The sequence below is a fragment of the Vidua macroura genome, chromosome 6 (genome assembly GCF_024509145.1).
Source record: "Vidua macroura isolate BioBank_ID:100142 chromosome 6, ASM2450914v1, whole genome shotgun sequence".
Taxonomy (NCBI): domain Eukaryota; kingdom Metazoa; phylum Chordata; class Aves; order Passeriformes; family Viduidae; genus Vidua; species Vidua macroura.
In genome coordinates, this window is record NC_071576.1 from 4754712 (window position 1) to 4770942 (window position 16231).

The 16231-nt window shown below is 40.0% G+C and overlaps 1 protein-coding gene across 6 annotated transcripts in view; it reads left to right on the plus strand.

The window, feature by feature from the left end:
• The window catches only part of KIAA0586 (KIAA0586 ortholog), a 69544-nt gene that overhangs the window by 35602 nt on the left and 17711 nt on the right, over nt 1-16231 (plus strand). For 4 of the 6 annotated variants that reach the window (XM_053979651.1, XM_053979650.1, XM_053979646.1 and 1 more), the window contains 4 exons: nt 163-297; nt 1894-2074; nt 5386-5525; nt 9136-9223. In XM_053979651.1, coding sequence (XP_053835626.1) covers nt 163-297; nt 1894-2074; nt 5386-5525; nt 9136-9223 — 544 coding nt within the window. The remainder of the gene's footprint in view (nt 1-162; nt 298-1893; nt 2075-5385; nt 5526-9135; nt 9224-16231) is intronic. The other 2 variants (XM_053979647.1, XM_053979648.1) reach the window with 2 other exon arrangements.

A 16231-nucleotide genomic window follows, 5' to 3' on the forward strand; every position in this document is an offset into this window, starting at 1 on the left:
TAAATGCTTGAATTTTCATGACATAATTTTTCAGTGTGGAAACTTACTGTTAAAAAAAGCTTAGTTGTGAACTAAAGTAAGAATGATTCAAATTCCTACCAAAAACCAGTTTTGGAGCATGTATTATATGGATTTTTTTTTTTGTTTGTTTCTTTGTTCTAGGATTATGATCCTCCAAGTGAAGGGCAGGTGGTGAGAAGAATGGATAAAGGCTATTACAGGGATCCTGTCCTGGCTCTTTTAACCAAATTAAATCAAGCACCTGTTTTTATACAAGAAGGAATAGACCACTCAGAGGTAACTTACAGTCCTTGGCTTTCCAGTACAGTAGTTTTGAAGTGATTATTTCCTACTCAAAAGTAGATAAAATATCCCAAATTTATGCTTCCTGTTGGCTGTAGAACAGCTTCATACTCTTTATCCCCTGCTGCAAGTGATCCCACTTCTGTTGGCTTCATTCTTGTGTAAAACTCTTAAGAAACACTGAAGTTTCAGTGTTACAAACAAACTGTACATCATATGAACCTGATTTTCCAGGTATGTGACTGTGCCCATGTCCCAGGTTTGTCCTGTCACTTGGAGGACCAGGGAATTTTCTGTCACTTCAGCAATACAGGTGGAATGTTCAACAGTACAAATACACTGCCTTTAACAGCCACAGGAGTGTTTTAGGGAGCTATGAAGAACAACTCAGCAAGTGTTTACATGTACTTTGCACATGCTGTTGATACTGATCTTGGAACAAAACCTCAAAAATTCCTATTCAGTTGGCAGAAAAAAAGAGACTCACAGAAAAATGTAATTATCTGCATCACAATTTTTTTGTCACACATCTTGAGTTATTTCTGTGTTGGAAAATAGCAGTTTGGACTGTTTGGTGTTAATTCTAACTGACATAGCTGGAGGAATGTTTGAAGGAAATGAACTTTGAATGCTGCAGCAATGGTTTGTGAACACATTTATTTACAGCAGATCTTTGCTTTTTTGTGATGCTACTGATGCATATGCGGTTTTTTTCCTTCTGTCTTGGTCAGTTTAGTCTAAATAATTACCAACTTGACTCACCTCCTTGGCTGTTCCTTTGTCTTTATTTTGCTAATGAGCTCTGGTGGCTGGACTTGGTGAAAAGCTTTCTCCAGTGTTAACTCCCAAGTCTGCCTGTAATTGCAATGCTATTTTCTCATCAGCACTGCCAGTTACAAATGCAGCTCTGCTTTGCTTTTTCCCTTTCCCCTAATCACAGACCACTCAGTCTGCCCATCCAAGGCATTCATAAACTCCCCCCAGATTCTGGCAAGGTGTGTGCAGGTGTTCCTTCTCCTTCAGAGGAGAATCAACATTCTCCTGGATGTTCCCTGTATGGCCTTAGAGTGATACTTTGCACATGTGTGTGTGTGTTTGTGTATTCCACCTATTTTCTGACATGGAAGTAAGCTGCAGCTTTAAAAGTCAGGATCCAGGGAACCATCCCTATTTTTAGTGCCCTCCAAACCTACTTGAAAATTGAAGCTTTTATCTGACATGCAGTGCAGAGAGTCAATAGCTTTTAGATGCTGCCAGTGTTTCAAGGTCAGGCAGTCAACAGTGGCCAAATCTATAATATCAAAGGCTTCATGTGCTAAAAATGTATCTTAGGCTCTGATCATGTAGAGATACCACTAACAAAATAAATGATGTTTGGCTGCAAGTGTTTCTTTTCTATCCTCCTGATAAATGGAGATCTTCATTTCAATCCCAGATGGTATCTCCATGGCTTGTTTTCTTCATCCAATGCAAATAGAATAAATTTAAGTTTATAAATGTTTTCAGCGTTAATGTAATTAGAAAACAATCCCTGGGTTTGGAGGACTTACTAGGTTTTCATATGTGCTGTGGTTTTGATGTTCTCTGCAGGATTCTGATGGCAGCATTGGGGAGCTCAGTGAAGGTCAGAGGCCAAGGCTGTGCAGAGCACAGGAGAGAATCCTGATGGGAAATTCCATTTTTATGGAGCATCCATCTGCTCAGAGCTCTGGAAACAGACCACGCCAGGGTCTCCGTTCTGCATCTCCAGGGCAGCTTGTCCAAATTGGAGGTACAATTAGATTCTTATTTCTTCTCTAGGATATTCAGGTGGATTCTGAGGATTTTCCATAACAGAATCTGAAATAATTTCTGACCATATGTTCAAAATCCAATATGTACAGGCAATTCCTACAATACCATTATTAGTGTTCCTCTTTCAAAAACTGGATTTAATTCAAGCCTTGTCTTCACTCTTCTTAGCAATTTCCTACAATTGGAATAAAAATCATGGCAAATACCCACTTGCCTATACAAAAGTTAACTTGTGAAGTGTGTATCTTATTCTTTTAAGTCAAATTCAGTTCTGAGTAACAGATGGAGGCAGTTTCCATTGGACAAGTGTTAGCACCAGCACTGCAAGCTGCTTCTCTCTGTCCCCTTGCTCAGCACTGCTCCTCTTTGCTTTTATCACTCCATCATGGTGGTACTGCAGTGGCTCATAAATGGCAATATATTTTAGCTTCATATATTCCTCTGATGATGTGGAAATTGATTTTTTCCCAGGTGGGTAGCAGAGGCACAAGCATCTTGTACAAAGCAGGGAGTTGCTGTTGGTAAAGCAGGGAAATTTATTTTATTTCAGTTGAAAGTAGTGCTGAAAGCAGTGGTCCATCCTTTCTCTTCCTTATTTTTTATCCCAGGTTCTCTGTTGTTATCTGAAAATGTGCTTCTATAATTGTTTAATGTAGCTGCTGCAAGCATGTATAAAGTCTTTATTTTGTTGACTGTGGTTTTAAATATGTTTAAACTAAACTGAAATAATTACTAAGCTGTTGCAACACAAACGTGGTTGCACTGATTCATCAAAAGTTGTGTAAATTAAAGTGATCAAACAGCTGGCTTTCTGTCCTTTTAATTTTCACATTTATGAATTCGACAAGAGAAGCTTATCTCACATTATTAGCCCTTGACCAGTAGGAAGTGCATTGAAATTAAATGTGTTTAACACGTGGCAAAAACAATCTTGGAGGAAATAAAATATTTTCTTGGTTTTGAAGTGATTAACATTTGAATTGGTCACACAGAGAGTAACCTTTTAAACCAGCTGTGACCTAACATTTTGGACAACTACACCAGTGTCAGCCTTGAAAATATATTCTGGTACTTTATATATTATCAAACTCTTCCTTTAAAGTAGTTTGTTGAAGGTTGTTTGGAAATTGGTTGCGTGAGGTTTCCTGAGATAAGAGATTTCTCCAAGTCACTTGTTTGACTCTGTGTTGGTAGAGGTCAGTCAGCACTAAGGACACTGATGTAGCAATAAATCAGTGATCAGATCATCTGCAGATAGTGCAGGACGAGGGGGAATGGTTTGAACTAAAGAGGAGAGATGTAGATTAAATATGGTGAAGAAATTCTTCCCTGTGAGGGTGCTGAGGCCCTGGCACAGAGAAGCTGTGGCTGCCCCTGGATCCCTGGCAGTGTTCCAGGCGAGGTTGGATGGGGCTTGGAGCAGCCTGGCATAGTGGAAGGAGTCCCTGCCCATGGCAGGTGGGTGGAACAGGGTGAGGATTAAGGTCCCTTCCAGCTCAGGCCATTCTGGGATTTCTCTGGTTCTCTAAGTCTGTAGAGGTGCTCAGGACCATGGAGCTGGAAGATGCCTGTTAATGGCAGAACCTGTCCCTGTGTCTGTCTGTCCTTCTGACTGTCCATGGCTGTATCTGGCACAACAGGGTTGTATCTCCTTGTATCTTTAAAAATAATTTGTAAAATTTATTTCATTCAATTTAGGATGCCCTTTGGCTGTCCTGTAAATATCTTAGCACTTTTCAAACCAGCTCCTGCATGTGATGATAATCCACCAGCAGTGTGTCTCTCTACTGATTTTTAAGCTTATCTCTAAATCTTGTACTGTTGTTTTTAGTCTTTATTGCAGCATATTTTTGAAAGGAGGCAAGTGCCCTGGACTAACTACCAGAAGGCAATGCCCTGTGCTTTTACATAATCTTTATAATCCCAGACTGAGTTCTGTTGCATTCTGATGATTTTTAATTTAGTTTCCCTCCCTCCCCACCTCTGAACACAGCACGGTAATTTGTTGCATTGCTAAGGAAACAACATTGTATAAAAGCTTGGATCTGCTTTCAACACAAGGGTTGTTTTCATATCAAGGAGGAACAGAAATCCTTGTTTCTAAGGCCTTTTGTTACTGAAGTCAACACTGAACAGAAAACAATCTGGTTTTGGAGGGAGGGTCAGGTGAAGGGTGAAAGGAATGATCTGTGATTGCTTCCACTTTCCTTCCAAGCCTTTTTTCTCTCTGCACTGGGATGTGATTGCTTGTCCTTCAGTGCAAGTCAACTGTTTCCTGATAGCCACAACAGCTACCATGCAGGGCCATCATTTTATTTGGTAATTATTTTCAGGGCAAATACTAAATAATAGGTACACCATGGGTGTCAGACTTCACATATTTCAGGGTGTGCATCTCTGCACATGAAACCTTGCAGTGGACACTCATTTCTTCTGTCAGAATGAGTCACTCACAGAAGAGTCTCTAGGAATTTTGGAGATTGTGTGTTTGTGAGTTGTTTTCAGGTTTGTGACCAGTTTTTATTTGTAATATGGGAACACAGTGTCCATTTGTAGGATGGAGCAGGTGTTGCTGATGTGGGTACATAACAGCATCTTGATGATCAGTCATTTATAAATCCTTGTTTTCAATGCTAAAAGTCAGGGATATAAAAACCAACATGCAAATGAAATTTGGCACATGCAGTCTTAAAGTGAACAATAATTACAGTTAATTAAGCAATGATTATAGTTAATTAGGCTTAAAATTCATTCTTTGGCTCTGTATGATAGCAGAAGGCTAAAGTTAGTTCATGAGCTGTCAGTACATTTTTCATAAAGATATTTTACACACTTGGAGGCTGCAAAACCATGATAAATGTTGGATTAGAGAGCAAATTACCCTTTTAAAAGAGACTATATACAGGTTTCTTTTAGTTCATACAGGAGTGAAACATATAATGAAGAAGCTTTTCCAATTTCTTTCCAGTAAGTGTGATAAAGCTCATTAAGCATATAATGGTATGATGAACTGTACAGCTCTGAAGCTTTCTCAAATGCTGCCACATTAGAAATCTACAGATGATAAAGCTGATTTATTTTTTCAATTTCCACAGGCATGTATTTCTTATTTCATTTTTATCCCCACAAGAGCAATTTAAGGGGTATACAATGAGCCATGTAAGGAGGAAATCATTCTCTTTAACATTGCATGTCCCCCTGTTGGAAGTTTGAAAGGCTGCACATTCTGTCACGTGAGTTGACCAGGAGATTATGGCTCCAGCTCATGAAGGAAATTTTTTCTCTCAGCAGGAATTCTTGGAGATGCAGATACAAGTCCCAGTCCAATGCTTTTGGCTGAACTGGAGTCACAGCCAGGCTCAAATCCTGCCCTGCCAGCAGCCCAGCCAAGCTGCAGAATGACACCACTCCCAGAGGATCTGTCCCAGGTGAGCTGAAAGGATTTTTCCTGTGCCTAGTTAGAAAGAGCAAACTGAAACCTGGGAAAATAAATTTTCCTGTCTCACTGTCCTGCCTGACATCACAGGACTGGTGCACTAAAGTGACACATTCAGCTGAGAAGAGTCAAAATGCATGTGTGCAGTAAAGGTGGCTGTGTTTCCTGTGACAAATCCTTACAAAATCCCTTTTTTAAAGCTCAGACCTTCTTTTTTAGCTTTTCTGCACTTCCTCACAGCTTCAGTGGTCTCACAGGATCCAGTCCTATACAACACTCATTGGGGCATTCCCATGTTTTAGGGGCACATCCTGCAAGTGCAGGATGACATCCTGGATATATGGCTGAGGAAGTGGCAAGAGAGATTTGGCCTCATGAGCTGTAACCCACTCAGCATTCCAGGAGCTTCATTTGTCCTAGCAGGGGCAGGGTTGGAAAGGCAGTGAGGATGATGAACCTCAGAGCACTAAAAGGTAGAGGAACATCCTATTGATCTCTGCTTCAAGGCTAGACAGTTAATTTTTTGCCACTTTATTAGTATGTGCTGTTACCTGGAGATGATGGTTTACTTGCTAACTAAATGCAAATTACAAGTGGCAAAAGCTAAAAATGAGGTGGCAGACTGCTCTCTAATATGTGAGGCTTCACAGTGTGTTTGAAAGCATTGTATAGTTACCATGGCTGCTGTATTCATGGATAAATTCTGTCCTTCCCTGATGTTGTTTGTTTTTTTTTTTTTATTTGGTGTTTTATTTGTATTAAAAATAATCTAAATTATCTTGCATTAAACTTCCTTTGGATTTATATTTTTGAGCCTTGATGTGCCATTGGTGTCTGAGCAGTTCTTAAATTTGTCACCTGAAGTGATGTGTTGCATCTTCAGAGAAGATTTTTAATGTTACACCTCTTTTACTTTGAGCTCACCACAAAAGACTTTCTTGGAATTACTGTTCACAGGCAAAAGTGGATTCTAGCCAAAAGTAATAGGGACAGAGAGGGTAACACATGTGCCTTTCACAGAAGATATACAGAGAGTTATCTGTGATCTTATCCTTTATCTGTAGGTAGTTATACATTATCTTATCTTTAGAAACTTTTTCTTGCATCTGAACCCTTCGTGTGGCTTTTATTTTTTTTTTTTTTGTTTGCCTGCTGGCATGTAAAACTCACCCTCCATTCAAACCACACAACCAAACCCCAGAACTTTGTGTGGTTTTGTTGTGTGTGTTTTATTCCTGAGTGTGGTTATCCCTGATTTAACTCTACATCACTTTCTCACAGGATAACTTTTTATCTGTTCTATAATGTGATCATACTTATAAGTCTTACTTATAATCTCCTGGATTGCCCCATCCAGGAGAGATCTTCACTGTGGTTAAGCCATATTCTGTAAGATCCTCTACTAGATCTTCACATCCTTCTCTGAAATTAAAAAATAACCCCTGTACCAGGTGATCTGAAAGCTTGTTGTGACAGCACTTGTGACAAGGATGAACCTTTCCCCTGCTTTAATTAAGGATGGCATCTGTGTTCAGCTCTGCCATTGGATCTGCCTTGTCACCTGCCTGCAGGAGACAGATTTTCTGGTAACATTACACCAGCTAAGAGAGCAAGAGCTACTGAGGCTTTCAGGATGATTCATTCATTCTGTGCAATGTTTAAGAGAGCAATCGCTTCAGACTTCTTGAAGGATTTCCTCACAAGTTAGTCACTGATCTCACATCTTGTTCTTCATCTCTAGACAGTGTTTACCTTCACTGAAATCAAACTGCATCACACACATACAAAGGCAGAAGACAAATCTATTTAGGAGCAAAGTTTGCTGAGAGACCTGAGAAAATGCAGGATTTCAGATGGTGTCCTGCTGGGCCTTGGCCTTGGGAGCTGGTGGCACAGCCTGGGTGGTTTCTGCAGCCCGAGTGAGCAGGATCCTCCTGTCAGGGAGGTTTGGCAAGGATGTGGAGCTGCCAGATTTGTTTGCTCCCTGGCACTGGTGTGTAGGTCAGGTTTTCACCAGCAGAAAGAGCACTGAGTTTTCACACAGGGCAGGAGCAAATGCCTTTTAGTCATGAAGAGTGAAGTCTGTGTGGTCACTCAGTCCAAAACAAATGGCTTAAGTCATACAGGAATTTTTCTTATCTACCCAAATTCCTTGGCTGCTCTTCCATTTCTGGCATTAGATTTTTTTTTTTTTTTGAGATTTATATATGCTTTTAGCCACTGTTAGACAGAAAGCCAGACTAAATGCATCTTTACTTTGACCCCTCCTTTCCATTCTTGTGCAACAATACAGGAATTGACTGTTATTTGTGGCCATCTTGCCCCCATGGTCTTAGCTCTAAGAAGCAAGAGAATGACTTGGAGGAAGCTGAGCTCTTCCTATTCTAAATAAATCATTTTGATCATGGGAGGGACAGGAACATTGAAGTCATATTTGCGTGGCTACACATTCCAGAGATGGTAAATCTAAATAATTTCAAGTCCCAAATGCATTGTTAAAATCTTAGAAAATCACTTGGTTGCAAAATATTTTCATAATATTCCTTTATAAGTATGGATGTTTTTATACAATCTGCATTTTTCAAGTGGGATTGTCACTTTGGTATTCTCATTAGTTTTCATTTTTTAGTATTTCAAAAGACATGGTTTTTTAATCTTCAGGAATGCAGAATTGTAGGTTATGAATCTGTGTTATCTCTCAACTTTTGTTTGCAGCTCGGTTCAGTTTAAACTGAATTTTTCTGTATTACAAATCCAATAGAAAAAAAAAACTAAACAAAACACTTCAGATGGAGCCATGATACCTCTTATACTGCTGACATTTAATATTCAGTTAATGTGTTGGTGTCCTTCAGTCAGTGTCCATGAGACCTTCATGCCCTCAGAAAATAATCTCAACTCTTTCTCATCTTGTCTTCTTTAAATTTTTCTGTGTTAAGAGAAAGCTAAAGTCTTCCAGATGGGCACACAGTGACAGGACAAGTGATTTTAAACTGCCAGAGGGCAGGGTTAGATTAGAGATAAGGAAGGAATTCTCCCCTGTGAGGGTGGAGAGGCCCTGGCACAGGGTGCTCAGAGAAGCTGTGGCTGCCCCATCCCTGGAAGTGTCCAAGACCAGCCTGGATGGGCTTGGAGCAACCAGTTCTAAAAACATGGCCAAGGAAATAAATTTTAGATTTGGTTTGGGTTTTCCAACCTGTGTGCTGAAATTTTTATATTTCTTTTCTCTTTCATCTTTCTCTTACTAGTCAGGAAGGTAATACCTAGGGAGATATCCTGGGTATTGAAGAAAGACAGGGAAATTTTATGTTCTTTCCACTACATGCTTTGAGTATAAATTGAAAGTCTCCTGTGTCTTCAGGTCTGAAATGCCACTTTTCCCTCCATTCCTGCTGCTCCCAGGATGTTTGTCTAGAGGGAATAGCTGTAATAGGCTAATTCAGAGCTGAATTCTCTTGAAGTCAGATGTAGGGAGAACAAGTGCACATGTTTAATGAATCTTTAAAAACTTCTTTGGATGTTTCTTGAAGCTGAATGTGATTTTGCTTTGCTTTTACATCAAAAGTGAGATTTGTAATGTGATTTTAATGCATGATACCTAGGAAGAAAGCCAAGGAGCTGCAGATGGTCAGACTGTGAGACCCCGAGTTATCTTTGTGAGAAGGAAATCTGAGGAGATGCAACAAGAAGGTAAATCAGTGTCAATATGCAGAGTTCTCTCAGTTAAGCACATCACTTCTAAGTATTGTTGTATACTGACATAATAGTGCTGATTTTTTAAAATTTGGTTTTCATTGCTACAACATTTCCAGACATTTCTCTATACAGAGGTTATACATGTGTACAAAGTTTTGGCTGTATGGGTACACATTTATGTTATTGTTGGGGTGCACTGAAAGTATTGGAAATTCATCCTAGAGAAGAGAAGGCTCCAGGGAGACCTTAGAGTCCCTTCCAATGCTCACATGGGCTCCAAGAGATCTGGAGAGGGACCTGGGACAAGGGATGGAATGGCAGGACAGTGGGCAGTGGCTTCACACTGACAGAGGGCAGGGTCAGATGAAATATTAGGAAGAAATTCTTCCCTGTGAGGGTGGGCAGGCCCTGGCACAGGGTGCCCAGAGAAGTTGTGGCTGCCCCTGGATCCCTGGAAGTGTTCCAGGCCATGCTGGATGGGGCTTGGAGCAACCTGGGATGTCCCAGGTGTCCCTGCCCATGGCAGGATAAGCTTTAAGTTCCCTTCCAACCCAATGCATTCTATGGTTCTATGAACTGTATCTGTATGGAAGTCATGAGAATCTTGGCAATTAAGTATTTATTTAAATTTGGATTTGCCAAGAGCATTGCAACGTGCATTTTCTGTAGTTAACTGAATCTTAATTGCTTTATAGAGTGCTGTTCAGCAAAGGAGATGTTCATAATGTTGTGATAAAGGGAGTGGCTCACATGCTTGAGAAAACACAGGAGTGCTGCAGGAGAACTGAAAGTGTCCTAGGGTGATAATGTGAAGTTAAGATCATGCAAATATGGAAAAAAAAATTAAAAAAGATATTTTCAATGTTAAAATGACCTGGTTTGAGATGGGCTACAAGCTGGTGTGTAACAGATAAAGATTTTCTGTTCTGAATGACACTAAGTATTATCTCTGCTATTTTTGGAGGTTGCTTAACAGTGTTTGTAAAGGTGTTCAGGATGATGAAAGAGAGGGAGAGAATATCTTTTGTTTATTGTAGTTCAAGTCAGTGTGGGAATAACATAAACTGTGCACATGACTGCCATGGGTAATTGTTTTAGCAGATAAGAAGTTTGTGGAGGTGCTGCAATGAGATGTGTAGCAGTTTTAATCTCACATTCTAAGAACAAGAATCTAAAAACCTGCCTGTCTACAATGTATGCAATTATAATTGCTCCACCCTAGCACTGAGAAATTCTTCCTTCAAGCCCTTTTAAAAATAATTCTTTGAACTTCTTCCATTTAATTTTTTTAAAAACATTTCATCGAATTCTGAGGGAATTATTCTGCTTCAAATATTTATAAGTGGTAAGAAAAGCCCCAGGCCAATGTTATTGGTCGTGGGACTTGGAACCTAATTTCAAAACCGTGGTTTGCATATGAAGAAAGTTATGAATAATGTAAAAATTATCTATGGATAATTAGTGGAAAAGCTTCCAGAGCTGAAGTGGCACAACTTAGTGCAGGTCTGTTTACCTGTTTTTACCTCTGCATTTATCTGTACTGTAACACAAGGAATTTGGGCACCGTCCAGCTGTGTCTTTGAGCTGGAAACGTGTGACCAGGAGATGGCAGTAGTCAATTTTCTTTGAGAGTTAAAAAAAAAAGAAAAAAAAGGATGATTTATATACCAGGATAATTGAAATCTCATTCGAAGTATACATATTTAATATGCCAATAAAAATCTCAAGGATTAGAGAATGGAAACAACTGTCTGTCACTTTTAACCAGAATGTCTTCTCTCTCTAAGCTTCACCACAGAGACCTTAATCAGGCTGAAAGTTGAGGGTAAAAATTAATAAGAAGCATTTGAAAGAAAAAGGAAAGCTTGCAACATGATAAGTGTACGTGGGTTTAAGTAAATACAACATTTTAAAATTAAGCACATCTGTTACTGCAAGTTCAAAGCACCTTGTTTATAAAAGCTTCATGTCAGATGGTTGCCTTCCCTGGGATAGCAAGGGACAAGGAATGCTTGCCTGGAAATGGAGAAGCATTCTGGAGGCAGGAATATTTAGGTACTCTCTCAGGGCTTAAAGGGTAAGTGGTTGGGTTGGTATTAGACTTTAGGAAATCCAAAGCCCTGAGATGAAGTGTGAATTTGCAGTATTGGGAGAAAAGGCAAATTGTTTTGGACTTCAAGCTGGATGTTGAAAAGCCATTTTTATATAATTGATAAGAACATTACAAGATTTGATTCATCTTTTGGTGGCCATAAACATTTATACACATTAGAGCTTTCTTTTGTTGTTTAAAAATTTCTGTGGTCTGCAGTGAACATGTGTTTTTACTGAAAGAAAGTTGATTGATGGCTTCTAATGAAAGTTGAAGTTCAGGACTGCTACAATATCATGCCTGAAAGGGTAAAGTCTCCTGAAAAGTTACAACTGAAAATCAAGCCTGGATGTATTATTAATTGAAATGTGTGCCTTCTCTAGACACAGTGGAGACAGTGGTTTGAAAACACAAGAGTTGTAGTACATAATATACATGCATATATATTTTTGGCTTTATAATACCCTTTAATCTTTGTACCATTCTTTCATATATCTTCATGAATTTAATAGGAGAGTAATTGTTGTGGTTGGTGAATGCTCATATTTCCAGGATTTAAGCATTTTCAGGCTTACATTAAAGGGATTCAGAATTTTTTAAATTAAAATGAAAGAACAGGTGGCAATGCTTGAGTACAGAGCAATTTTAAACTTTAATATGAGCAGCTCAGAGGTAGATGTATCTTCACTTAATTATTTTCCTACAGCATAGACTCTCAATATGTGACCTAGAGAGCACAACTTGGTGATAGTAATTCCTTTTTATCTCCAGCTAGTGAATTATGTTCAGGCAGTGTAAATACATGGGAAAGGAATATTGGGACACTAAGCAATTGGCTTTGTTGCCACGGAGAGATTGCACAACTGCTTGTGGGAGGAGATGATCTGTGCAATAAATGAATAAGATGACAAGAGGCCCTTAAAACAATCTGTATAAAAACCCAAAAATTCCATAGTCCTTGTTCAGTATTGAAAATGGGCTGCTTCTGTGTTAACATCGACATTAGGCTGTACTGAAAGCTGTAATACTAAAAATATGGCTATAACTAAATACTTCTTTGTCTTTCTTCTTCAGCCAGGAATTGCTCTGAGTTAGGTTTTGGGTTATTCTTTCTTAAAACTATTCTGGAGTGAGGCAAATCTGTAACAGATGCTTCAAGGAAGGAAGAAGATTAGGATAAGGCTAAAGGTCTTTCTTTTTTTCTTAGAACTGGAACTGTTTTGGTCAAACTCAGTGACTATTCTACTGAAAGCTTACTTTTCCTTTAATATCCTGCTGTTTCTTTTTTTGGCCTGAATTTCACTGAAGGCTTTTGCTAAAGGCTCTCCACAGCACCCTGGATATATCAACCAGTGAAGCAAAGCAGAGCTCTTCTTCCAGAGTAGGGAGAACCACCACAACCTGAGAGGCTGAAATAGTTTGTGTAGCCTGTATTGCTCCTTGAATTTGCCTCATTTCTGAGAGAAGATCTTGGAAATTGGAGGAATGAAATCACTTGGCTGTAATTAAGGCATTTTTCAGGCAAGTGTTTCATGTAAGTTTTTTTCAGGGCTTCTTCAGAATTCTTGTCACAGACTCACAGGATGGTGGGGGTTGTAAAGGACCTCGAAGATCATTTAGTTCCACCCCCTGCCATGGGCAGGGACACTTCCACTTGACCAGGTTGCTCCAAGCCCCATCCAGCCTGGCCTTGAACTCTTCCAGGGATGTTTCTGATCTATTTTTTCTCTGGTTTTCCTACCCAGTTACCTCTCTGTGCTATCAGATGGCTCATTGGCATCACTGAGTGAATGTATTTTACATTTGGGCAAGTCAGGAAATGCAGGGCTGCATTTCCCACAGAAGCTCTGGCTTTTCTATAAGTAGCCATCAGCTTTTAGGTGCTCCAGGTGGTTTAGAATGCCAGTTCTCAGGGAGATTTTGTTTATTCTGCATGTGTCCATAGAAGCTACACAATAGCCCATGCAGTAGAAAGCATGCATGTTAGTAATAAAGTGTGAATTCTGAATAATATCCCACATAAAATCCTCAGTAGCCACACTTGAGAGTCTCTACTGTGAATTCCTCTAAGTAAATATTGAGCTGTGTTATAGTACATTTGGAACAGGAGCTTTTAATTTCTTGGCTTTTGTAAATATTATTTATCTATTAACAAGTGTCATTTATATCTGTGGCTGCTTCTTTTCCCACTGAGTTACTTCAGTTATTTTTCAAACAAAATGTTAAACCAGAAGTTGGATTTTTCATAGCTTAAGGCAAAATCTTGTGTAAATTTGTCACTGTGGATGATGATGACCTGCTGTGGGTGTGTTCTGCTGCTTCAGGTTTGAGTCATGAGGAACCAAACAGCAGGAATTGCTGGAATTTCATGGGGCTGTGCACATCTTTGTAGCCATTCCCAAAAGATCTCTTGCAGGGAAATGCTCCTCTGGTCTCATACAGTTGTCATTTTTTCCCCTCACTTGTCCTAAAGGTGTGAAGAATAGTAACTACAAGCAGGTGAAGCACAGCTCTATTTGCTTTTTGGATTCTTAGAATGCAATTTGATTTTTTGAGGCGGCTAAATGAATTGAAATACAAGTGGTCAGATGGAGAAATTAAAAAAAAACCAAGACAACACAGTTCATACTTGAAGAAAACTGTACCAAGCAGTGTCACATTGCCCTGCAGTCTGAGGGTTTGCTGCTGAGTGCTGTGCTCAGGGAGAAGGGATTCTCCTCTGGAGGCCAGTTCCACACCGTGTATTGCCAGTCTTTCCCTTCTTGGCAATTTCCTTCAACTTCTGAGAAGCTGAGAGTTTGTTCTTCTCTTCCTGCAGCCCTCCTTAAGTGTCACATCTCTCCCTGCTGCAGTGGCATTGCTGTGACCTTGCACTGAGGCTTTTGCCATGTGCAAAGGCAGGAAATTTCCCTTTTTACCTTCCCTTGGTGCCTGTGTGCTGGTGCTGTGCACCCATCACGAAACCTGCACAGCTTTCTGTATCCTCACACCTCCCTCATCCATGCCAGCCTGCTGGGTGTGTGTTTGAGTGATCTCTGGAGGGAACCATTTTGCACTTTTCATACAGTAAAAAGAGAAAAGCTGCCCTTTTGAGAAGATCTTTGTGTTTAAATACATTTATTTTGCTGAATTTCAGGGTGTGTACCAAGCCTCTCCTCTGCTCTGAACACAGCAGCAGGGATTTTCAGTGAAATTCCAGCACCAGATGGGGTTTTTTTGTGCAGAAAGGGAAAGAAAAACTTCTTCAAAGTGACGTGACTGAAAGCATTACTTCCTATGGTGACTGTCAAATATTTAGATTTTTTGCTTGTCTTTATTCACATTTTCTGGGGCTCAAAAGTAAATATTTCAAAATGTCATCTGATTCCTTCTTCAAGCCTAGATTTTAAAGGATTCCAGGTGATCTAATCCAGTGACCTGTGGCACCCCTCTAAGTGTGTTGTATAGATCACAAGTTAAACTTCAGTTAAACTGCTATTTCAGTCACATATGGGGGCTGTAATGTGAAAATATTGAGGCTCCTGCCCCTTTTTCATGCAGATAAGCTGAAAACCTGTGACACTGCTGCACAGAGCACCCAATGTACATTTGGATTTTGAACTTTTTCATGGAATCACGGAATCACAGACAGGTCTGGGTTGGAAAGGATCTTAAAGATCATCCAGTTCCACCCCTGCCATGGCAGAGACACCTTCCACTGTCCCAGGCTGCTCCAAGCCCCATCCACCCTGGCCTAGGACAATTCCAGGGATCCAGGGGCAGCCACAGCTCCTCTGGGAAATCTGTGCCAGGGCCTGCCCACCCATAAAAAGAGTTTCATCCCAATATCTAAGTTAAATCTACCCTCCTTCAGCTTAAGGCTAGTCCCCCTTTTCTTATCACTTGATATCCTTTTTATCTCAAAATATCATGTGGTGCCTAGTCCAGGTGCCTGCTGAGCTGCCTTCATCACATCACCCAGACACCAGAAGCATCAGAGGATCTTCTGTTCTGAAGTATATCATAAAAATGTACAGGATTACACATCCAAATTAATTGGAATTTGTTTTTTTAAAAATTATTCATAATTACATTTACTTTTCAAACACTTGTGACGACCTGGAACCAAAACAGCACAGTTCTACCACTGCAATTCTCTGTATTTTCCTTTTTTTCCCCTTCTTTTTACGTTTTTTGCAATTGTTTAATTGTTTGGGGTTTTTTTGATATTTTGTTTCATTTCAGGAGTTTTGGTAGCTTGTGTCTCTAGTGGCCAGGCATATCCTAGGCAGAATCCTCCTGAAAGGAAAGGCTACCTCTTGCTGCTGCATATCCACTCTTAGGAGTTGGAATGTACTAGCTGAAAGCTCTAAATTGCTATTTCCACTTTGGCAGCCTACCTTTGATCTCTCACCAGTTCCAGTTTTAGTTATATAAATCCATCTATTGTCAGCCTGTCTGGGGGTGAAGCTCCAGTGTGAGGCTTTTTCTTTTGTCGAAGACTCTCGTGGTGGTGAATCAGCTGGAGTTGCTGTGGATTGCAAACAGGGGATGGAATTGATAACAACTATTAAATACAAGTCTCTGATCTCCTGGACACTACCACACTTCTCCCCAGTCTGTGGAAGTTGTTGTGCCAGGACAGCTTTTCTCACAGCCTGTCTAGGATTTGTAAACACGCTGGGGTCTGACTGAAGCAGCTTTGTATTGAGGAATATGATTTGTATGCACTTTTACAAACTTACAGTAATTGCTGTTGCCTTCATTGTAAAGAGCAAAAAATAAACACACACAATAAACCCCTTTAATGGGCACTGATCCCACTGGCACTGATCTTGAGCAACTCTGAATAAAAGCAGATGGTGGCAGGCTGACTAGGCTGACCTGCTTTCCCCTTTCATGCAAACATTGCTTATATAAATGGGGGACAC